Below are 23,588 nucleotides of genomic sequence, written 5' to 3'. Positions count from 1 at the left end.
GTTAAAAGAAAGGTAAATCTACAAAAGTCCTTGTTCTACATCCACATATGTTGGACCTAAGTCTGCTAATTCATTCCTTCCCTTTTAATTTAATTACCTTTAGACTTCTTTCTGCAGTACTGAATTTTATTTATATGGTAGCAGTTCACAAAAACAGTCACCTGAAAGTGCTTTTTAGATTGGAAGGTAAACACCTCACCACATGACAGAGAAAACCCCAGGAATCATCGAATTCCCGAGAAGCAAGCAGTTTGGTGAAAGTGGGAAGGAAAAACTGCCTCATAACAGGAAGAACCATTCAAAAGCAGAACAACCATGGAGAGAGAAGACCGCATTTAACGACACACAGTAGTGGCATATGGACACTATTCACATATGTAGCTGCCAGAGCTGAAGCACCTCTCAGATTCATGATCATATATTTTAAATTTATATTTCAGTGTTTGTGCATCCGGCACATTTTCAGGGGCTGTGCGGTGATCCTCACAAAAACCAAGAGGGAGGCTGAATGATGATGAATCATGTTTTACATTTCCATCGCCCTCTCTCTCCACCTCCTTCTCTCCTTGGACGTAACCTCTCTTTCTCTCTCTCTGCCCTCCATCTCCCCTCTCTGCTACCCTTCCCTCTCTTAGTCACCGCGTGGATGTGTCATTGTTTCTAACACTTCAGAGGTTCATGCCTGCTGAAGCGCATCGAGGAGATCTCCAGAGTGCCAAGAGCGTGCCAAGATACAACTTTACCCTTCCCTCTACACAACACCTCCACCTCCTCATTCCCAACGGATGGCACCGCTGACACTCTCTGCAGCCAAGTCTGTGGGCCACATGACGGTGCAAGCCACACCTCCACGCCATGGTCATGAACCCTCAAAGCATATAAATGAGGGAAGGAAAGGAGAAGAGGAATCACAAGCTGACCAGACATGATAAAGATGGAGCTCTCCAGGATTCACTTGTTGCTTGGAGCCGTAGGGTTTCTTCTGTGGACCAGCAGTGGCTCTGCTGCACCCATGGAGTGCCACTTCAGCTCCAGAGGTGAGATCCCATTCTTTATAACCTATAACCTGATTTATAATCTAATCAGCTTGTAAAAAAATTATTTTTTTGAGCTTTTTTTCCCTCCATGTGTTCGTCCAGCTCTGTGTGTGTACGAGGGGAGGCACTACTCACTGGGTGAAACCTGGATGGACGACGCTTGCATGCAATGCACCTGTCTGCACCCTGTTGGGGTCGGTTGCTGCGAGACGTGAGTACACAAACAGACGGTGTGGTTTGGTGTCCAGATGCCCAAGTTTCTAAAACCACACAGTTAGAGACTGAGTGACTTTGTCTTCATGGTGAAACAGTAGTTTCACCAGATGTTTTGCTTAAGAATAAAGAAAGTGGCCACAAATGTTGTTAGTCTGCAGGAATCTTGTCTGTGTGGGTTTTTTTTTACTGATATTATTCTAGCGTTATTAATGTAAGTCACAGTTGGCTGCACCTTACTTTGCAGCTAGTTTTAAATATTTTAGGTAATGCTTTAGAACCCAAATATTGTAATATTTAATGTTTCTAATTACATTTTATCACAACTTTTATAAGCTTTTCTTTTTTTTCAATAAAAAAAATTACATGTTTTCATTTGGGCACATAAAAAATATTCAGATTTGACAAAGTGTTTCGATTTCTCTGTAAGTGCCCAAAAACAGCACATAAGATAAGATAAGATAAGATAAGCTTTATTAGTCCCACACGTGGGAAATTTGTTTTGTTTTGTTTTATCCCAGGGCTGTAGCAAGAATGTCACTAACCTGTGCAATCTCTGACTCAAACACACGTGTATGGACATATCATAGATATGTACATATCTATGTTTTTAGACTCTATACTTTATTTGTTAGAAACTCTTTATTTTTGTATTTTATGAGTACTTAGATTGCTTTCTTTGTACTGAATGGGACCGCATATAATATCGTTGTGCTTTTGGCAAAATGACAATGAAAAAAGAGACTCTGATTCTGAAGAAGTTTACATTTTACATTTTAAAGTGTGAAGTGCAAGGAAAAGAAGGTTTGACATGCTTTACCCTCTTAATTACTGCCCAGAGTGCATCGGCCGGTGGATTTCCCCGCATGGTGTGAAGTGCAGGTGGAGCCAGTGACCTGCAAAGTGTCTCTAGTCCAGTCAGCTGACCCCCGCCTGACCTGCTCCCCGGGTGATGCAAACAAGGACCCGAGTCATGGTTCGCTTCACCTGCAGCAGCATCTCGAGGGCTAGAACGCAACTATCACCGAGCAACTCTGCCGCCACTCTGCCTGCCCATGGAGCCGATACTCACTACAGTTAGATATCCATAACCATTACTCATCTTCAGTATATGAATTATTCATATAGGGAATATGATGCTTAGCAATTTTTAAGCAAATGTGCAGCAATTTACACAAAATAATTTGAAGTCTTAACAGATGTAGAAAATGTAGGTGCCTGCCTGCTTTAGAAGCATTTCAATTTCTATTTACGCTTTAATCAGTTAGCAACTTCTCTAATCACAGCTCAGCTTCTTATTAAACTCCTTTTAAGTTTACAGGATTTTAAAATGCTAAATAACATCCAACTTTTAAGTGTTTTTTTTGTAAAGGTCCTGATATTAATCCAACTACTATCTTTAATTAACCCACTAATGACCTTCTGTAAATATATATGTACTTTAATATAAATGTCTGTTCAGTTTGACCTGTTTGCTGCTGTAACTCATTTAACCTCCAAATAAAAGTGTTGTTTACATGAAGAAATGACAGAATATGAGAAATTAAAGTCACACTTTTAATTTTCTCTTACATCTTGGTTGAGCGTTTTGCTCCAGATGAAAGAAAAAAAAGAGGTACACAAAAAAAAACTGTAGAAGCAATTGTAGTTTCCATAAAATGAGAAGGAACGAGTTTGCAAACAAATAAAAGAGTCAAAAATTAAATAAATACATGAATGCACTGTCTAAATAAACAGCAGTTTGCATACTTTTCATGGTTTCCACCAGCTCTGATTAAACACCGGAGTACAGTCTTTGTTCTTGAAATGTGCATCTCTCTCACACACACACACACACACACACACACACACACACACACACACCAGTTAAATGGTAATGCTGTTGGTCCCTGTAAACTGGGACACGTAGGAAGCCAAAGCCGGGTTGGTGGGCAGGACTTTGATCGGCAGATTCCAGCTGAAGGTGTCCACATCCACATGCTCTGCCCCAGCCCACACTGTGACCTCTGATTGGTTCTGCAGGACAGTGGGCGGTTCCATAGGCTCCCGGGCAGTGACGAATTCAAAGTGCAGGCGCCACCTCAGGGTCACTAGATAAACAAAAGAGCAGGAGTAAGTAATTTTCTTTTCATATACATTTTCATATACATTCTATGAAAAGTGCCTAGGTTTATGTGTAGATGTTACCTGTTGTCTCCTTTCTTACTTTTTTCTGGCACATTCCTACATTTCTTAGTGGGCAGCCACAAGGAAAAATAAGGAATGCTCATCCCCCACATGCTTGTAAAACTTTCCATATTAATAGGTGTGAATCATTTCTATTAACATTTAGTCACTGCCTTAAGGCACTGTAAACCCACACTGGTTTTTGTGTCTTTCTCTTCTGTGGTTAGCACATTGAGTTTACATGTAATTGATATTGTCATTATCCAGGTTCAGGTACATGCCATCAGCCCGATTATGACTCAGCCCAGCTTACACAGGGTGTTGTTTCAATTCAGAAACAAAATGGGCATCGTGCGTAACAGCTGATCGTTTTATCCTGCACTTGATCAAATAATGGATGAAAACTCACGCTTCATCTGGGAAGCCTGGCCGGCACTTTAATAAAAACGCTGGAGCCTCTGCTACAAATTATATGAGTGAGAAGTAAGTAAGAACATTGGGTGAAGTTTAGCCCCTTTATCTTAAAAACATTTAATTTTACAAGTATTAGAATTTATTATAATCTTTGGCTGTCATACATAAATATGAATATTTCGAAAACTACACAGGAAAAAGAGGGAGAACATCTATTTTATATTAATTTAGGACAAATGATCACTTGAGATATGATTGAGCCGTGAGTCAGACATATTTCAGCCTGAGTGACTTACCGATGTCTCTGCTGAAACCTGGCGTGACATTCAGGGGTATGGGAAGAGAGAAGTGGCTGAAGGCCGTGTGGAGGCAAGACTCCAGGTGTCGCCCGTGTCCAGTCACACTGGCGGTTTGTCCTGGTCTACGCTGGTACTGCTGCTGGATCTCCTCCTCACTCTGAAGGCTCACTGAATACTGAAACACACATGAACACGCACAGCTTTAGAGAAAATTCAAAGGGTGACTGAATTGGAAAGTGTTTTGTATGAAAATTGTAGAGCAAACACACCTGCAGGCAGGGAATGTCTCCCTCTGAGAAGTTAAATGTGCCGATGATGTCCTCCCCGAGTCTGTAAACAGTCTTAAAGATGCAGAACTTTGCTACTTTCCCACGCATGTTGGTGATATTAAACATATCTGGAAAAAACAAAGACACACACATCAGATGTGAAGACACAAAAAAACCCTGGTGCTTTTATTTTTGCCTTTCAGGTATCGAATGAAGCTACCATTTAACAGATGTACACACTTATGTGAATGTAACAACTAAAATAGTGAGAAAAAATTTAATTTGTCAAAATATCCCCAAAGAAAAAAGGGGTTACGCTTACGTTAATAACAATTTGCATGAAAGCACAAACTACAGTTTAAACTCCAGCAAAGAGCACAAGGGCAGAGAATCCGACTCACGGGGGTAGCGCCTCGAGGTGGTGACCATTAACATGTCCAGTGCTCTCTCCAAAGGCCGAGAGTCCCTGCGGCTCACTTCCTCTTCCTCCAGGAAAGGGTTGGAGGGGCAAACCTCTTCATCCTGGGGAAATGGAGGCTCTGGCATGCCTATGTGGGTACATGAGAAAAACACCAACATCAGATAAAAGATTCTCATTTTTAAAGTCAATTTTATAGCAACGTATTAAGTACTTTCTATACAGCAAAGAGCTCTGGTAACTGTGAGATAATCAGACTCCTTTTGCTGTCCAGAAAAAAATAAAAATCTACGTGCCTGGTTAAGGGACCGCAGCAAAACTTTATATCCACAGTATTTTTTTGCTAATACTCATCTGGTTTTGCTGTTGTTTTAATATAATAATACAGGTGAAGTAGAGATCTTTCAACCCCTGTTTCTCTGTGGCTACAACTGTAAAATGAAATCCAGAGTTAGTCAAAAGTCCTCTCACCTTGCAGAACCAACACTCTAAAGGGAACACGAAGTAGCTTGATGGGCGAGTTGACCCTTTGACAGCCAATGGTCAGTTTGTAGACGTACTTCACCGCCTGACCACGGAAACTGGGAGGCCCATCAACGGGAACAACCTCACTGTATGAATCTGTGAAAGAATGACAATGTTTGCCAGACTGTCTGAGTCTCACACACAAAATGTCACAATGCTATATATGGGAAACCATCTAGAAACCGCATCGTTATTGTGTTAAGTTTTTTTATTCTTCCTTTAACAGCAGTGTAGATATTTCACTTCACATTATTGTCAGCTTTTTTCCACCAATGTAAAGACACGTACAAGTTTTACTCTCTCCAGGGTCCAGGCGTAGGTCACAGAATAATATCTTAGGAGGAGTGTCCAGCACACACTGCCCTCGTTCTCCTGGAGAACAAAGCATGAGATGTTAAATGTATTACACACTAAGAAGGCTACGAAAAAAAGGCTACTAATATGTTGCTACTTTTCATTGTGTGTGATGACTTGTTGGCAGACACAGCAGCAAATGTATCCAAGTATTGGGGATTTTCTTTTTTAAATTCAACTTGTGAATTGGCTGTAAGGCATGGCTATAAGGCGTGGCTGTAAGGCAGTTGCATGTATGACCCATACATGTAACTGCCCTGCAAAATTTTATAGCGGTGTAGTTGAACTCTTCTGTCTGTAGTCCACTGACATATATTGTATATAAAGTAAGACATCTGTTTTGTCATTGCATTTACACTAAATGTTTTTAAGTAGTTTAGAATATAAATATTATTTAGCTTGAACCTATGCTAAAAGGTAAGTTTATTGTATTTCTGCTAGTCTTAGATTTCATATTTTATTTCTTACCTCTGCTTGGGATGAGCACAGTCTCACTCTCAGCCTGGACATCCTGTTTGTTGCCCTGAGCCGGCAAGGCTACTCTGTTCTCACTTGCATGAAACTGACAGTGGATCTGGGCGCTCGCCCATGCCAGCATCTCACTGGGACAAAAATCAGAATCAGACAACAAGGGTTACACAAGGGTACTAACAGTACAATTATTTCAGTGTCCTCTATGTTACAGTCTAGCAACAACACCAGGTCACAAGATACCATATAAATCCTAATAACTGTGTTAATAGGAGTGAAATAATCCAATCAACCCCTTCCTCTTTTAGCTGCTCCATTTACAGGTTACCACAGTGGACCATCTGCCGCCACCTCACCCCATCTCCAGCATCCTCTGTCAAACCAACCCCCGGCATGTCCTCCTTCACTACATCCATGAATCTCATCTAAGGTCTTCCTCTTTTCCACCTGCCTGGGTGGATAGTTGATCCCAGGAATTTAAACTCCTTCACCTTCACTCTTCCTGTCTCCTAAATGTTCACTTTTCCATCTGTCTCCCTCTCATTCACACACATGCATACTGACTTTCATTCCTCTTCCCTCGAGTACATACCACCACGTCAGTACTCAGGGACTCTTGCCTGACCAACACCACTGCAAACAAGAATGGGCACAGACATGATCCCTGCTGTAATCCTACCCCCACCTTGAATCCATCTGTCACTCCTACTGTACACCTCACCACAGTTTTGCTGTCCTCATATATTTCACCACCATCAAAAACATGTTATTATTAAGAATCCTTTTCTGTAAATCTTGCCAAAACAAAACCATCCCTAATTAAAATCCGGCATATTAATATCAGACAGTCAAAACAAAGAATAACACTTGGCTCATATTCCCGTATTCTTAATCTCATTGAACAAGGAGCAAACTCGTAAAATCGTACCTGCTCGCGGAGGTGGAAAGATGAGACATCGGGTTGGTGAAAGTTACGAGACACTCCATGAGCTCCCCGGCCAGAAACACTGAGCCTCGGGCCATGGAGGCCACAACCTCGATCATCTGTAACGTTACAAACCGACAACGCTACTTTATAAAATGAAAAACTTCAACGATAATATGGTGAGCACATTGCAGTCCTATCCGATGTACTTTTTTGTCGTTACAGTTTGACAAACATACAGCCAGTATTGATTTCACTTGTTGGCCCTCTTTGCTAATGACTGTAGTTTTAAGGACAAGTTTAACACATACCTTAACGTCAAGCGATACTGCGGCAAAGCAAATACGCAATGTTATCCCCGAACAAATCTAAATACACTTCTTGAATAAAAGTATACCAAATTTTTCACTTCATGCCAATCCGAGCATAGCTTACTTAGCTAGCATTCCAGCTACAGTAAACAAAAAAATACGTAGACATTCTATTTCCGGTGCTGTTTTACCAATCACGAACAACGGGAAAAGGAAATAAGATTAAGAAAAAAAATAAGAATAAATATATATATTTTTCCTTTCAGGCGATATTTTAAGCTTACCTTTAAAATAATACGTTATTTAAAATTTGGATGTATTAAAAAATATAGAGTAGAGTAAGCGAGCGTGTGATGTTGCTATGGTAACATATACGGAAGGGGTAAACTCAGTGATTACAAAGAACCTTTGATTTGTAGAATTTATTTGGAAAGTTTTAAATTAATTGTACAGACAAAACTTTAGAATATTCTGTTGAATTTTATATTCATATTATACCATATAGTGTCAAGTAGAACTTAAATGAATAATTGAAGACCAGGATGACTCCACCTCCCCTCTTCCATCTAAATGGTATGGTCACCACCGGAGGCTTGTTTTTTTTTTTTTGCTTGCATTCTTCTTCCGCTACTATACCCAGAGTCAGCTTTGTCAGGCATCATTAACTGCTATTTATTACTCCGTGAAATCGTAACAGTTAACGCTTCTTCTGTTAGATTTAATAAAAAGTTAGTGCTCTGATTGAAGCTTGGCGCTATCGAGTTTATAAAAAGGGGCGCTATCAGTACGTGGCCTGAGAATATTGATGCCTGATAGACAACGAAAGGGGCAAAAGTTTCTCAATATCGATAACAGGCAAAAAGGTTTTGCATACTGGGCGCCGAGCTAGCAGAAGCTACAGGCGCTTCACTGAGGTCTGCTCGGGTCTGGATGTGGATAACGCTGTCGCTCTGGTATTTTCAAACTCATTTTCATGCGTCTCTTGCTCTTAGAATCGGGCTAACTTGTAAAGTTTTATTCTGTTACTCCGCTTTAAAGCAAAGAGGTGTTCCGTGGTCATCGTTTAAGGTGGGATTATATTGTGTGTTTTCGCCTTTGCAGCTATCCGGCGGTTGCTGAGATGCTTACTTGATGCTGCCCCCCCGAATGTGCACAGTGTAAATGTGATTGCCGCATTTTAACTATTGCTTTTTGTCCTGTTCATAGGTGACCCGGCTAAAATTTTCTGGTGGCATTTAGGCGTCAGCTATCCATCCACCCATCCGTCGGTGCTGATAGCTGCATATCCACATCCGGACTTAGTGCCGAGGGGTGGTTGGGGAGGGGGTCGACCAAATCAGGAATCAAAGGGTGGGGGGTTGCATCAAGACGCCCATGAGGATATGAAAACACTGGATTGATGTTACAACTAAACAATGGCACAGGAACTTCCAACTTAAATTTGGATTCATTCATTGCGCAAGCCTTAAGAGCTTATCAGTGGAGAACAGGTTTAACCCACTGGAATGACACCAGCGCTTTTATTACTCCAGAAACCTGTGACTGACTACCACATTAATGGTTTTGGTCCGTAGTGAGGGCACTGTAAGCTGGCTTTGGGTACAATAGTTATTGGCAACTCCCTGCTTGTAAGTGTTTCAAGACCTGAAGTTTCATTGTCATTGTTCAAACGTCTGCATAATGACTTCAGAGTGGGGTGAGAAATCCACAGCAGACCTCATGAGCAGGTATGTCTCCAAGGAAATGGGATACAATGTGCCCAAGGAAGGTTGGCGTATCTGTCTGGCGCATGAGTTCAAGGAGAAGAGAAAGCCCTTTCAAGCGAAAGACGTCTCTCTGTCCAACATCTGGGGGCATATTGGCCTTGGAGTCAGGTTAGATCTTTTTCTCAGTACACCCTGCATGCTTCATGTTACACCTCAATGCAGCCAACCTTTTTACTATTTACTATTTACTTTACAATATTCATGTTGACATGGTGGAGAGCCATGGGAGGCATCAGACTATAGTGTCACGTTTCTCAGCTCACACCTGAGCACAAACCTGCAAGTGCAGTGTTGACCTGAAAATGTTACTGGTGCTTCTCTGAAAATGAAGCATCAAGACGGCCTTGCATTTTAAACCAATACCCATGATGTTAGCTGCAGGAATCCATTTTTTTTTAGTTTATTCTGCAGTGCTCCCAGCGCATCAGTTTAGTCTACTAACAAATTTCTCACGTGTGGGACTAATAAAGGTTATCTTATCTTACTCTGGAGCAAAATCCCGAATGATGCTCACGAAAATCTTATTTAGATCAGTTGAACTTACATGCATACAAGTTAAGCATTAATGCAAAATATTCTGAGGGTTTCCTGTGTTAATAAACATAGTAGTTAAACCTCTTTTACTATGATCTGTGAACTCTGGTTCCAGGTCAGTGCCAAGTTCAAAGTGCACATCATTTACTGCTCTTTGACTTTAAAACCTCTGCAGCAATAAAGGCAGCGAGTGAGGTTAATCATTCACCATCCCACAAACATGACCTTAATTCTTTTAATGTTGCCTGCCAACTGTTGCCTCCACCTAGAGAGAAATATCCAGCCTGGCCTTTGACATCTACGCCTGCAGTGACTGTTTTTTCTGCAACCTGTTGATATCTGAGATGCAAAGTAGTACATTCTGCAGCTTTAGTGGACTGTACAGCCAGCTGTGGTACTGTTTAAATCCTGACAATGTGTCTGTCAGAGTGACTCTGCGAGAATCACCAGTCATTAGGACTGCTCCTTGACTTGGGAAAGAAAAGAAAAGCTAGCTAGTTTCCCCCCCATCTTAACTGGCACACTCTGTGTGACACTTTCAGTGCACAAATCTTTTAAATTCACCATTAATATTTAGTTTTCCTTCAGTGCAGCGGTGTGTTGTCTCTCCATTAGGCCTCCACGGAATTTTAACAATAGTTCACCACAAACCACAAACTTGATTTGTTTTCAGGAAACAGGTGCACTAAAAAAAAAATCCACCTAAATTTCGATTTTTCTCATGCAAGGCATGTCTCATAGCAACGTCTGTTAATTATTAGACTGATTATTGTGAGATTCATTACAGACTAGAGGGACTGTATTTAGAGAGGATTTCAAAAACACTGGGACTATTACACCCAAGTTCCGCCTTAGCTCTCTTTTATTTGACTAAGAGGTTTATCACTGTAGGATTACTTTTAATGTAACAAATAAAATAAGCATGCCTGTATGGGTAAACATAGTATGGACCAGTTAACAGTGCAATGTTTTTCAGACTCACTGTGGAAAAGATGCCCGTTTGAGCTCACACAGGTTAGGTTCAGGTTCACAGACTGGTCTGCATTCATAGACCTGCACCAGAGTCTGACCATTGTTTGCATTTGTACAGAATAACAAAATCCTGACATTGTCCTACCCTGCTATGGCTTCAAATAACATGGTTTAACGGATCCTTTTCACTCTGACTGGAGCTGTATTGATAGACTATTGTTCTCCCTCTGGTATGAACTCTGCTCTGAAGTTATTGTTTGGAACTACACTGTCATGCACAGCAGTTCAGCTGTTGCACAGGATCTTCCTCACAGCAAGCAGAAAGCTCTCTGTGGCCGAAACCTTAACAATTATTCTGGTCTGTAGGTCTTTCCTATTTTAATGCTGCACAAGTGTTGTTTGCAATTCAGTTCAAATTTATTCATATTTTTCACCTGACTGACAACCGATAACGGCAGATGGTTGCCCCTCCCTGAGCCTGGCTCTGCCTGAGGTTTCTTCTTGATAAAAAAAAAAAGAGTTTTTTCTTCCCACTGTTGCCAAAGTGCTTGCTCATAGGGGTTCATATGATTGTTGGGGTTTAAAGTACAACTCGCCTGTTGAGGCAACTGTTGCTGTGATTAAGCTTTATATAAATAAAATTGAATTGAAATGGAATGGTGCCAAATCACAACAGCAGTTGTCTTAAATTGCTTTATGTTGTAAGATAAATACACTACAATCAGATGACCCACAATAAGCAAGCACTTGGCAACAGTGGGAAGAAAAAACTTATTTTTAACAGGAAGAAACTTCCAGCACAACCAGGCTCAGCGGAGGGGCAGCCGTCTGCCGCGACCAGTTGGGGTGAGGGGAGGGAGACAGTAGAAAAGACAGACACTGTGGACAATGGTTTTTAAATGAACAACTTCATATATTAAAGAGCACCTGGACTAGCATCATAAAGATGTAAAACATTAACCTTTATGACTGAGGTGCTCTTTCGAGCTGAAAAACTCATATTTGCAATCTGTATGACATCCCATCATCAGGGTCTCTGCGGCTCACCACCTCGCCTAAAAAAGGTATTCTTTGATCACTGCCATTGCAGATGCCTATGTCTCAAACCACCTGAAAGACTCAGCCTGGGTGAGCTTTGCTGATTGCTGTCTTGCCCTCAAAGAGGACTCTGTGCTCAGGCATCCAAATAGAGAAGCCAATAAAATGTAACAAATTGCAGTGTGTACAGAGTTGATCGCAGAGTCACTGATTTTGTTTAGGAACCTGCAAGTTTGCTGCAGATTTATCATGGTCATTTTCCCAAAGCTCTTCAAAGAGCCTTCAAGAACACTCGAGGCTCAAAAGTCTGGACTTTTAAAATAAAAGCATAAAAACCCACTGTGCATTAAGAAAATGAGCTAAAAGCCAGAGACCGTAAATAAAGATGTCTTAGCTGTAACTGTATGTTAAATGTAATGAAGGCTCGTGCTAAACAACAGCCGTGTGCTATATTTGCCTTAATAACAGAAATGCTGGTGTGTCTTAGACCAGAGTGCAAACAGATTAATGACTCAACTCTCAGGCTCTGAAAGCTGTTTGAATCCTTTTGTAACGTAGCCTAATAAATATTTGACAATGTATTCTTGCTTGAAAGGAAGTGCAGGGCCCACCCACACATCCACACATGCTAAACTCCATCTGTTAACGTGACCAAGATCAAAGCAGACCTGTCACTTTGATTCGTTTTACAGGCACTTCCGTTAAGCAGTTGCACAACTCCCTCTTTTCTCACAGCCTGTGTGCATGCTGGTGGGTGCAAATTGTTTGATTCAGCTTTGGCTGAAAAGGTGCTTTTAACAGAAAAACAACCAAGCAAGGAGAAAAGGCATGCTCATGTGACTGACCTGGTAATTTTCCAAATCTCTGATTGTTAAAGCATTCCCAATCAATGCTCTTCAACACAACCAACTCAGTGTCTCAGTATTTCTTGATATTCCTGTTTTTTTCTCTGTCATTCATTTGTCTGGTTAAAAGTGCTCTGTGCTTGTGTTCATCCAGGTATCTAAAATTTTGGTACAAGAAGACGCAGGTGGAAAAGAAGGCTCCGTTCATTGATATGTTTGGTGCCCAACCCTTACGCCAAATCTACGGTGAGTGCTTTTACAGACTGATGCTCCATTTTTTGCAACTTTTTTATGATAAATCTTAACATAAAGCACGATCAATAGTGTGCAAACAAATCGGGATGCTTGAGAACCTGTTGAAGTGTCACAGTAGGAAATACTTTGCAGCCTCATGGAGAGCGACCAGTGTGTTTGTAGACTTTCCTGTCTTGCTGCTTAGGATTATCCAGTTTTTGCAGTGTTGACTCTGTTCTCTGATTCACAGGTGCTCCACTTGGCGGCATTGGAGGAGGTACCATCACAAGAGGTTGGAGGGGGGAGTTCTGCAGATGGCAACTTAATCCTGGGATGTACCACTACAAAACAGTTATACCCAATCAGGTGAGGCTGACATGACAGGATGAATTCTGTAATGAACAGAAAAAAATAAGAAAAATTTGATTGCAATGCATTTTGTTTCTTTGGAAGTCAGAAAATACTGTCCTCTTATCGCTGGCAGAGTCTCAGTTTACAAATAAGTACCTGCTTATGTGTGCAGCTGGTGTAGATGTCATAAAAACATGAAAAGCTGTATTGCACACTCATGATCAAAAAACCATCATGTAATGGCACAAATGATCAAAAAAAAGTTTTGTTTTTTTTAGGTGTTCGATTATGTGAGATGAGTGTTATTTCCAATGTTTTGAGTTCAGCAGTAACGTCGGCTACATTGAGCTAAAATGTTTTGAGAGAGGGTGTGACTCCACATTACGGGAACATCCCGCCCGCGTGTTTGTATTGTCACGAGCACTATTGTCGTCTTCATCTCAGTGTGCAAATGGCAGCTAGGAGCACTTTCACCTTGAGAAATATCACAATGTAGAATGACAAGGCAGACAAAGTAAGCACTTCCTTGCTTGGATGACATGAGAAAAATATTTGACCTGTAACTTCAATGTGCACTGGGAAACAAAAACTGCACTCGTAGAATCAGTCAAACCTGATTTTACAAATGCTTAAAAGGTTTAGTGTATTTGCTCTAATATAAGGTTTTAATAGCTCAAATGAAATGATTGGCATCTCTGGCTAATGCCTACAGCACTGAACAAATTGAGTTTTTTTTGTAATGACTGTGCACATGTTTTGTCTCCAAAGACATTAAAACAATTATCTGTCAACATGTCCCTTTTCTCAATTTTCTGTGTTCACAGTTCACTGTGTGTTTGCGCCGTGAAGGAAAAACTGTTTACCAGCAAGTGTTATCTGTAGAGCGTCCACCTACATTACAAGGCTGGAACTGGGGCTACTGCGGGGAGTACGCCTTCTATCACGCCTTGTATCCTCGCGCCTGGACTGTTTATGACCTGCCAGGACAGAACGTCACCCTGACCTGCAGGCAGATTTCCCCAGTCATCCCTCACGATTATCAGGTAAACCCACAGTTGAACTTTGTCCTTTGTTATTGTACTCTATTAGTAATATTTAGAGGGTAATAAGCTGGTAAACTGCAGTTAAAGTGCTAAGAAAAAAAGTCCACTATTACCCATCAAATCAACTACGCCAGCGTTCCCCAACCCCCGGGCCACAGACTGGTACCGATCCGTGAGTCGTTTGGTACCGGGCCGCGAGAGTTGAGGCTCGGGTGTGAAATTTATGGTTTTCATGGTTTTTATTGTTAACTCGGTTTCCATGGGTCTTTTCCCGTGTTGTAGTTGTGTTTCATATTTTGAAAGAAATATTTACGTGTTACCATAACGACCAGAGAGCATTAAGGCGCAGAGAGGAAGATGTCACTCTCAGTGTTGTTGGCGTGTTTCAGGAGGACGCTGCTAATAAAGTTACACAATTACACAGTGAATTCGCGTTTATTATCATATTTACAAAATACAGTTTTTGTCTTGGTTGTATCATTTTATTTTGTTGTATTTATACGCGACACCTTGAAGGCCGGTCCGTGAAAATATTGTCTGACATTAAACCGGTCCGTGGTGCAAAAAAGGTTGGACTGCTGAACTACACGGGGCGATCGTGGCTCAAGAGTTGGGAGTTCGCCTTGTGATCGGAAGGTTGCCGGTTCGAGCCCGGGCTTGAACAGCCTCGGTCGTTGTGTCCTTGGGCAAGAGACTTCACCCGTTGCCTACTGGTGGTGGTGGTCAGAGGGCCCGGTGGCGCTAGTGTCCGGCAGCCTCGCCTCTGTCAGTGCGCCCCAGGGTGGCTGTGGCTACAATGTAGCTTGCCATCACCAGTGTGTGAATGGGTGGATGACTGGATGTGTAAAGCGCTTTGGGTCCTTAGGGACTAGAAAAGTGCTATACAAATACAGACCATTTACCATTTACACCATGCCACACCACGGTATTTATAAAGCACTTGAGAAAGGAAAAACAAAACAAATCAGGGATGATCACAGGTGATGCACAGTGAAACCACAGTTAAAAAGACAATCAAATAAACAGGATGTTCATCAGCAGATTATATGGTCTAATATGGAATAAGGAACTGATGTGTTTCCCAAGAACATCTTAGTTGTAGATTTTCTGTAGTTTCTTTACTTGATCTTATTTGTTTTTAGCTCCTGTAACTAACAAATGTTTCCCCTATCATACATTTTAAAGGACATGTGTTGACACGTTAGTTTTATAAAGGTTAACTCATCATCTGCATCTACATCCTCTCAGGACTCAAGTCTCCCAGTGGCAGTATTGGTGTGGGACATAGAGAACAAGAACGAGTACGATCTTGATGTCTCGATTATGTTTACCATGGTCAACGGATCAGGACAAAAGGACGACAAGTGTGGCGGACACTGGAATGAACCATTTCACCTAGAGAAGGAGGGGGAGGCGGTGTCTGGGGTCCTACTTCATCACTGTACTGCAGTGAACCCTTACACTCTGTGCATTGCAGCCCGAGAGCAGGTTTGATTTTTAGCAGCTGTAAGAAGGTTTTTGTTTTAAGTAGGCGTACAAGCATTTCCCTGGGAATGAACTCTGGACTTTTAACAATAGTCTCTGTTATCTGGAAATGGATTTGTAAATGTAATCCATTGGTATTAATGAGTATTAATCTTTAGATTTGCCAACAAGAGTGTGTTTGTGTACGTTACCAGTCTGACAGGGAGATCAGCCACCAGACAGCGTTCAGTCCAAAGGGACCCTGCTTCAGCCTGTGGAATGACCTCATCGATGATGGACGGCTGGACTCTCCTACAGGTCAACACTTAGAAAAATATAGTGTGCAGAGAGGAGACGGGTGTCTAAAAAGTAGAATGAAACAAGATTAATGCTAAATAAATCCCCACCGTGGCATTAAAATTAGTAGAAGAGAACACAAAACGTTTTATAGATTTTAGTGTAACCATATTTAAAGTAGCTTAAAAAGATGTGGAATGAAAGAAAACAAGAAGCAGTGTGTGAATCAAATTTTATTTCATGAAAGTTATTTATTAAATTGTGAGTCATTGTTGCTGGACAAATGGTCTTCTAAAGCCACATCCCAGTCCTCCAAGTACAACCCTGGATTAGTTGCATATGTTTTCTCACACTTGCTGTCATTTCTTTACTTTTCTCTCTTTAAAAAAGCACAAAATGCCACAAAAATATTTGAAAATGACACTTGCTGTAAGACACTGAAAACAAATTATATTATTTTATTTTCATTCTCTCTCAAGTCATCACTGAAATATTAGAGTTTACAACAGGTCAGTAACCTCTCGTCTGTCTTCCCTCTGCAGGATCCAGCCCACCAACAGTCAAAGGAGAAAAGGTAGCTGCGGCAGTAGCTGTGGGCTGCTCGGTGCCGGCTCAGGGCCATAACTCACTGGAGTTCTGCCTGGCCTGGGACATGCCCAAAATGACCTTTGGGTCTCAGGAGAAGGAGCACACGAGGTAGCTCAAACACAAAAAGGAAATACACAGACAGTATGTTGCTTTTATAAAAGGCAGAAATGTCACCAAAATGTGCTGGAAGGCTTATCAATGCATTTTTCAACTATGGGCTACTTTGTAAAGAAGCACTTCATCTTTTTAGCTTGTTTCCCATGTTGTGAGTCTTTGCTGTTGCTAAATGTAAAACAGCTTGTTTTAACTTTGCTTATTTATTATAACTACAGCAAAAAAAGCATCTCTGAAGGTGACGGGCAACAAAATATACATTCAGTATAATACTTGATGGAATAATCCCGACTGGGTGAAGTGTCACTTGGCACTTTTGCAGTCTTCTGTAACTAAACCTAACCTCTGACTTCATTTTTGAAAAGTATACAGCGTATCAGCGTGTATATTTGATTGTCTCTATGAGTATGTAAGATTTTCAAACTTGGGTTGTTGTTTTTGTTTGTTTGCAGGAGATACACTCGTTACTTTGGGACCAAAGGAGATGCATCTCCCTCACTCAGCCATTATGCCCTAACACACTACAAGCAGTGGGAGAGAAGCATTGAGGAGTGGCAGAGACCCATACTGCAGGACAGGTGCTCTATTGCCCGTTATTGCACTGTGCACAGATACAATTTAATGGCAGTGTTTGCTTTTTGTAGTATATTTAAAAAGCGATTTGAGGTGTTTTATTTTGCTTCATTGAATTTATTGAGTACACTTTATAGAGCCACTTTACTATATTAAACAGAGCATTTTATTGCATTATATGTTGCATTGTAAATGTTTATAGTTTTTTGCCTAATTGGGCTCTTTGTTTTGTCATACTGTATTTTATTTTGTTGAGCTCTATATTTAACTAACTTTATCTGCAATTAGTTTTTCTAACACCGAAAGCTTTGCAGGTCACAAACATCTACAGCTAATATTAAATAAATGTGGTATATTAGTTCGTAACCTCAGCAGCTAAGCACTATTCTGCTTTCTATTTCTCTCATGTGCTGCAGTTCTCTACCCTCCTGGTATAAGTCAGCACTGTTTAACGAGTTATACTTTGTGGCGGATGGCGGGACCGTGTGGACGGAGATGACGGAGGATGCTGACATCAGTGGTGGCATACGTAGCGAGGACGGAGGTCTGCCAGCTCAACCCGCTGTCATCAAGGAGTATGGACGTTTCGCTTACCTAGAAGGTAGGCAAGAAAAGGGGTGTAGGGAAGTTGCGAAAAATGAAACATATGTTATACAACTGTGACATGTAGATGGTAACAATTAATTAAGTGCTTACTAACAAAAAGCATTTGTTATTTCGTTAAACAAAACGTTTCCAGTTGTATGTTGCTCTCACAGATCTGGGCTATTTCGTGTGTGTGTGTGTGTGTGTGTGTGTGTGTATACTGTAAGCTTGTGCTTTGACCACACATTACCTGTTTTCCAGGTCAGGAGTACAGAATGTACAACACGTATGATGTGCACTTCTACTCCTCTTTTGCACTTATCATGCTGTGGCCCAAACTTGCCTTGAGTGTGCAGTACGACATTGGTGAGTGTAGTGTGCATTTTTATCTGTGGTCTTAAGCTTGTGTGTTTCATAAAGAGCCATCCTAAGACCTAGTTTTACAGCATTACCCTCTTCTCAGCTGGCAGTGTGGTTCAGCAAGACCTCACGGAGAGACTCCACCTAATGAGCGGCCAGTATTCTCCCGTCAAAACCAAAAATGTGGTGCCTCACGACATCGGAGACCCAGGTATGACAAAGGCAAAAACCTTACTTGCATTTTATTTCCAACAAATGCCTGTTGGAAGCAGCATGTCTATGAAATGGAATGGAGAGAGCTGTGCAACACACTTTATTTTTTAAATACGACACCTGACGATGTCACAATCATGTCGTAACAGGATGATGTTGTCGTATTGTAATAAAATCATCATAAAATACCAGTTTTAGTATACCCCTTCCTTGCCCTTTGCAGGGAGTTGCAGTCTCTGAGCGCTCTTGTTTTTTTTGTTTGTTGTTTTAAAAAAGATCCATGGCTGGTGTACCTTTTTAGGCAGTTATTTTTCAGTTCAGCCCATAGTGGAATTAAAATCATCTTCCTGACACTTTCTATTATCATTTCTTGAAACTTTTCTCTTTAGATGACGAGCCCTGGGTGAGGGTGAATGCCTACCTCATTCATGACACTGCAGGCTGGAAGGACCTGAACCTGAAGTTTGTCCTGCAGGTATACAGGGACTTTCATCTTACCCAGGACAGGCAATACCTCCAGGACATGTGGCCCATCTGCCAGGTATAACTGATGACACGTTCTTAATTACACTGACTGCGAAGGATAAATCATTTTAGACATCACATACAAAGGTGGATGCATATTTAATTTTTTTGTTTATCTATTAGGCGGTGATGGAGTCGGAGTTGAAATTTGACCTGGATGGAGATGGCCTGATAGAGAACTCTGGATATGCTGACCAGACCTATGATGGCTGGATAGTGACTGGACCAAGGTGAGAGTTGGACAATTAAAGTCATGTCAATTCAGTTTTGTTTTTATTACATAATGCCAAATCACAAAAACAGTTGCCTCAAAATGTTTAATATTTTAAGGTAAAGACCATGCAGTAATAGAGAGAAACCACCAATGAGCAGATGACCCACTTTGAGCAACCACTTGGTGACAAATGAAAAGGGGAGGAAAAAAAAAATCTCTTTTAACAGGAAGAAATTTCCATTAGAACCAGGATCAGGGAGGGCAGCCATCTGCTGTGAGCAGTTAGGAGTGAGAGGAGGGAGACGAGACAAAAGACAGACTGTGGAAGACAGTTAGAGATTAATAATAACTAATGATTAAATGCTGAGTGTATAAACAGACAGAATGTCCTTATACACAGGTAAGAACACAGCAGCCCAGGCCTACTGCAGCATAATCACATTATTGCACATGTTTATCAATGATGTGTCTTTGTACTTGAAAACTGGGGCTCAGAGATGACCTGCGATGCAGAAGCTCCTCACAGACATGAACTGACTTCATTTGAGCTGAAGAATAAGGTTGTTTTTATTTTTCTCTTGCTAACTTTGTACTTCAAGATGAAACTGAAAGAAACTAGGCAAAGTTCAGGAGTAATAATTTTGAAATTTATACAGGCCGAACACTTAATTAGACACACGTTGCAAATACCAGGTTGATTACCAGAAATTATCAGGCAGGCTGTGGTGTTTAGTTGATGCTCAGTTAGTACACCACCAGCAACCTGAACTGTTGATACAAGGCAGGATGGAGTTGTCTTTCCATGCTGTTTTTTTTTTTTTTTTTTTTTTCAACACTTTCATTTTAAACTTTGGATATAAACAAAACACTCTATTTTCACGCAACAGACTCTACACCCACCACTCCCTCATTACACCCCTCTGCACCTCAAGTTGCAGAAAGCCAACTGATGAAAGGAGACCAAATACAGTTATATACTGGCTTTTCCCGCCAGTGTCTTAGCCCGTTTAGCCGTGGTAAGGGCCAGGATGATCCTTTTTTTTTTTTTTTTATATGGGTGGAGAAGTCGTAGTCAGAAAGTTCTATGGTTATAGCAAGCATGGACAGTTTTGGTGAGATGAGAAATATTCTTTTCAGAACGCTGAAAATGACCTCCATGATATTTTCCCACCAGTCCCAAAGTGCCGGATAGCTCCATAGAATATGTAGAATCGAGGCACCCTGGCCATCACATCTCCAGCAATTGTCCATAGGAATCAAGTTCCATTTGTGCAACTGTTGCAGTGTTCAATGCCACCTGTGGATTATCTTTAGCTGGATGAATCTGCTGCCTATTTCCTTATACATCAGCTGGAGATATGTCCACTGCCAGATCTTGGGCCCAGCAACCTTTAACTTTGGAGGGTCAGCTATCTGATCTTGCAGTAAATGGTAGATCTTAGAGGTAATACCTTTACCAAAGGGTGATCTCGAAAGCAGTGCTTCCACAGGGCTGCCCGCAGAACAACTCCTGGGACTTCCCAGCTATTTCAATAAAGAACTGCGCATTTGGACATATCTCCAGAATCAATTGTGCTGCAAATTATATAGCTCAACAATCTGATTGAAGCCCAGGAAATGTTTTGTTCTGCAATAAAATAAATGTGATACATGGAGGATGCCTACCTTCTATGCCGTTTACACCAAATTCAGAGCCTGCCATCTGAATGTTGCAGCAGAAATTGAGACTGATCAGACCAGGTTTCTCTTGTATACCACCAGTAACTTAAGCATATTAGTAATAATTTGCCTTTTAATCAAATATAGCGAGAATAAAATTTAGTGACCCATATTTTGGCTCTACATCCAAAGGTCCAAAGTAGTCTGCATCTAACAAAGAAGTAATATTAGTAAAAAATTATTGACTCTAGTATAATTTTTTTAATTTGTATTTTTAGTGCATACTGTGGTGGTATGTGGGTGGCATCGCTCTGTGTGATGTGTAAAATGGCCAGACTGTTGGACAGCGAGGAGTCGTACCGTCACTACAAAGACCTGTTGGACAGAGGCAGTGCTGCTTTTGAGAAACTACTGTGGAATGGTGAGGCCAAACAATGTAGTCCTGACTTAAAATGTAATTCTTTTGTTTTGGTCAGTGATGATGATAACATGCACAAGCAAATGCTTATTCTTAAGGCTGGTAATAAGCAGTAATGTGTGGCTGGTATTCAAAGATGTCACATCTGTCTTTAGCTATTTTTAAATAATGTTTGACAGTAGACTGCTTGAAGACCTAAAGTGACTTCGCTTTGTGTTTCTCATCCCATCAAACACAGGCAAATACTATAACTATGACAGCAGTGGGAGAGAGCTTTCTAACAGTGTCATGTCGGACCAGTGTGCTGGCCACTGGTTCCTGAGAGCATCTGGGCTGGGAGACGGAGAATTTCAGGCAAGTCTTTTATTGAGCTAGCAGTAGTGTTCAGTTCAAGAGCGGTGCTTGATGGCTTAACTGATAATGTTAGCGTTGAAAGTAAAAATTTGTTTATTATTTTATTGTTGTTTTGTGCGCTAGACTTTTGCAAGCTTAATGTGGGAGGAGCTAAATTGAGACATGTAGACCAGAGTGGAGGAAATCTTTCCTAATCCTTCTGGAAAAATCACACCTTGCTGGAAACTGTTGTTAAAGTAAAGCTCATTCAGAGTTTAAAAATGTTCAAACTTCATTTCCAAGCCACTTTATACTGGAGAGAACCCCAACAATCAAATGAATCCCTGTAGTGACAGTGGGAAGGGAAAACTCCCTTTTAACAGGACGAAACCTCCAGCAGAACCAGGCTCAGGATGAAATATTTCATCACTCATCCTAGTGACTTCTTCCACTAAAAATGCTACATTTAGATGAATAATTTTCTATTCAAGTTTTTTTTTTTAATCGTAATATTTTAAATTCCATTCTGGATTTAACAAGACGCCATGAAGAGAAGCTATTATGGGAGGAATGTCTTTTTATGTCCTGAAGATTGAAGGGAACGCTTGGTTTTTGACATTGAATGACTAGGCCTAAGTTTGACACATTTTGTAGCTGAAAAGCCACGACAGCTCTGACTTTACATTGATTTAAACTTTGAAAAGACGGGTTTTTTGGGGGGTTTTCTTATGGTTTCTTTTTTTAAAATTATAATTCCTGTTCTGTACTGACTTCCTAAATACTAATTAAAAATAAGTAAAATTACAAATAAATAAAACATAATATCATGTCTTTTCTGTCTGCGAGACTCCAGAATACATGTATGTTACTCGAGGAATGTTTCTGAAGAAAGTTATATGGTCTAATCATTGCTTCTTCTCTTCTTTTAGGCCTTTCCAAAAGAAAAGATCCAGAGTGCACTAAAATCTGTGTTCGACTTGAATGTAATGAGCTTTGCTGGAGGCCAGATGGGGGCAGTCAATGGCATGCGCCCTGAAGGAGTCCCTGACCACTCCAGTGTCCAGTCTGATGAAGTCTGGATTGGAGTTGTATACGGACTGGCAGCCACAATGATCCATGAGGTATGATAGATCGATAGATAGATCAATCGATCGATCTTCGTCTTTTCTCTTTTTCTTATATCATTTTTTTTAAAAGCAGCATTTTCAAAGTGTCACTCTGGGTCATGGATACACTGGACAGTTGTTCAGTTAACTAGCTAAATTAAAATGACTAGCTACAGCTAGTTAACTGAGTCAGCAGGGGTCATATGTACCTGGTAATACATGGACTTGGTAATACTTGACAATGTGGGTGTTTCTAAAGTTGTGGAGATATTGTGATCCTGAATTAAACACTGTCTCAAGCCTGCAAATATCTGCCTTTTCCTCAGGGAATGCAGGAGGAAGGTATGCGTACAGCGGAGGGCTGCTACCGGACGGTGTGGGAGAAGCTGGGCATGGCCTTTCAGACCCCAGAAGCCTACTGTGAGAAGAATATCTATCGTTCTCTGGCCTACATGAGGCCTCTGAGCATTTGGGCCATGCAGCTCGCCCTGAACACCTCACAGAAGGATCAGACCACAACAGCTCAGACTGGAGTCACAGACTGAACTAAGGCCTGAGTCATTAGAGGAGGGAACAGGAGTTCCTAGAAACTCCCCTGTAGCCACCACTTTGATCTGGACTGACACCTTGAGGTGCTGTTTAACGGTTTACAGACCCCGGAATTAAATTTCCCCCAGTTTGTTTCACTGTAAATGTTTGAGGCTATGGTTCAGGATTGTACATTTTCCTCTACAAAGACAGTAGGTGTGAAATAGTGATCATATTTTTAGGTGAGCACATTTGATTGCTGTGTATGAAGTGTTAGCAAGGTAATACCAAAAAATAAATAAATAAAGCATAGCCTGTGTCTATTGATAATTAGACAAATTACTTTGTTACAGAACATCCAAATACTGTTTGCATACACATAAACAAGCAAACACTACACTTCGCTGTTCACAGTCATGGCTATAA

The 23,588-nt window shown here is 41.0% G+C and overlaps 3 protein-coding genes across 3 annotated transcripts; 2 read left to right on the top strand and 1 right to left on the bottom strand.

Annotated features, from left to right (window-relative positions):
- Positions 1–925: 925 nt before the first annotated feature.
- LOC147333404 (prostate-associated microseminoprotein-like) lies at positions 926–2,261 on the top strand. Its single transcript, XM_086287267.1, has 3 exons — positions 926–1,037; positions 1,140–1,248; positions 2,090–2,261. Exons 1-3 carry the CDS (start codon positions 926–928, stop codon positions 2,259–2,261), a joined length of 393 nt encoding a protein of 130 aa, XP_086143393.1.
- Positions 2,262–3,101: 840 nt separating this feature from the next.
- On the bottom strand, positions 3,102–7,210 carry LOC147333403 (RAB6A-GEF complex partner protein 2-like). The gene is made up of 8 exons (XM_086287266.1): positions 7,095–7,210; positions 6,164–6,297; positions 5,630–5,713; positions 5,288–5,437; positions 4,800–4,946; positions 4,399–4,526; positions 4,127–4,304; positions 3,102–3,340 (listed from the first exon to the last, which is right to left on the bottom strand). The coding sequence occupies exons 1-8, from the start codon at positions 7,208–7,210 to the stop codon at positions 3,117–3,119; spliced, it is 1,161 nt and encodes a 386-aa protein (XP_086143392.1). The 3' UTR covers positions 3,102–3,116.
- A 1,872-nt stretch (positions 7,211–9,082) lies between these two features.
- On the top strand, positions 9,083–23,179 carry LOC147333402 (non-lysosomal glucosylceramidase-like). Its single transcript, XM_086266242.1, has 17 exons — positions 9,083–9,276; positions 12,712–12,803; positions 13,042–13,157; positions 13,967–14,185; positions 15,434–15,673; positions 15,865–15,967; positions 16,489–16,642; positions 17,101–17,226; positions 17,638–17,822; positions 18,068–18,172; positions 18,270–18,377; positions 18,769–18,920; positions 19,028–19,134; positions 21,056–21,198; positions 21,434–21,549; positions 22,458–22,649; positions 22,961–23,179. The coding sequence occupies exons 1-17, from the start codon at positions 9,083–9,085 to the stop codon at positions 23,177–23,179; spliced, it is 2,571 nt and encodes an 856-aa protein (XP_086122368.1).
- Positions 23,180–23,588: the final 409 nt, after the last annotated feature.

The sequence above is a fragment of the Aulonocara sp. 'chitande type north' Nkhata Bay genome, linkage group LG3 (genome assembly GCF_057382095.1).
Source record: "Aulonocara sp. 'chitande type north' Nkhata Bay isolate Kocher_YH1m ecotype deep benthic linkage group LG3, A_spYH_male_GT1.1, whole genome shotgun sequence".
NCBI classification, from domain to species: Eukaryota; Metazoa; Chordata; class Actinopteri; order Cichliformes; family Cichlidae; genus Aulonocara; species Aulonocara sp. 'chitande type north' Nkhata Bay.
Note: the sequence above shows the minus strand (reverse complement) of the source record. Positions and strands in the feature narration are given on the sequence as shown.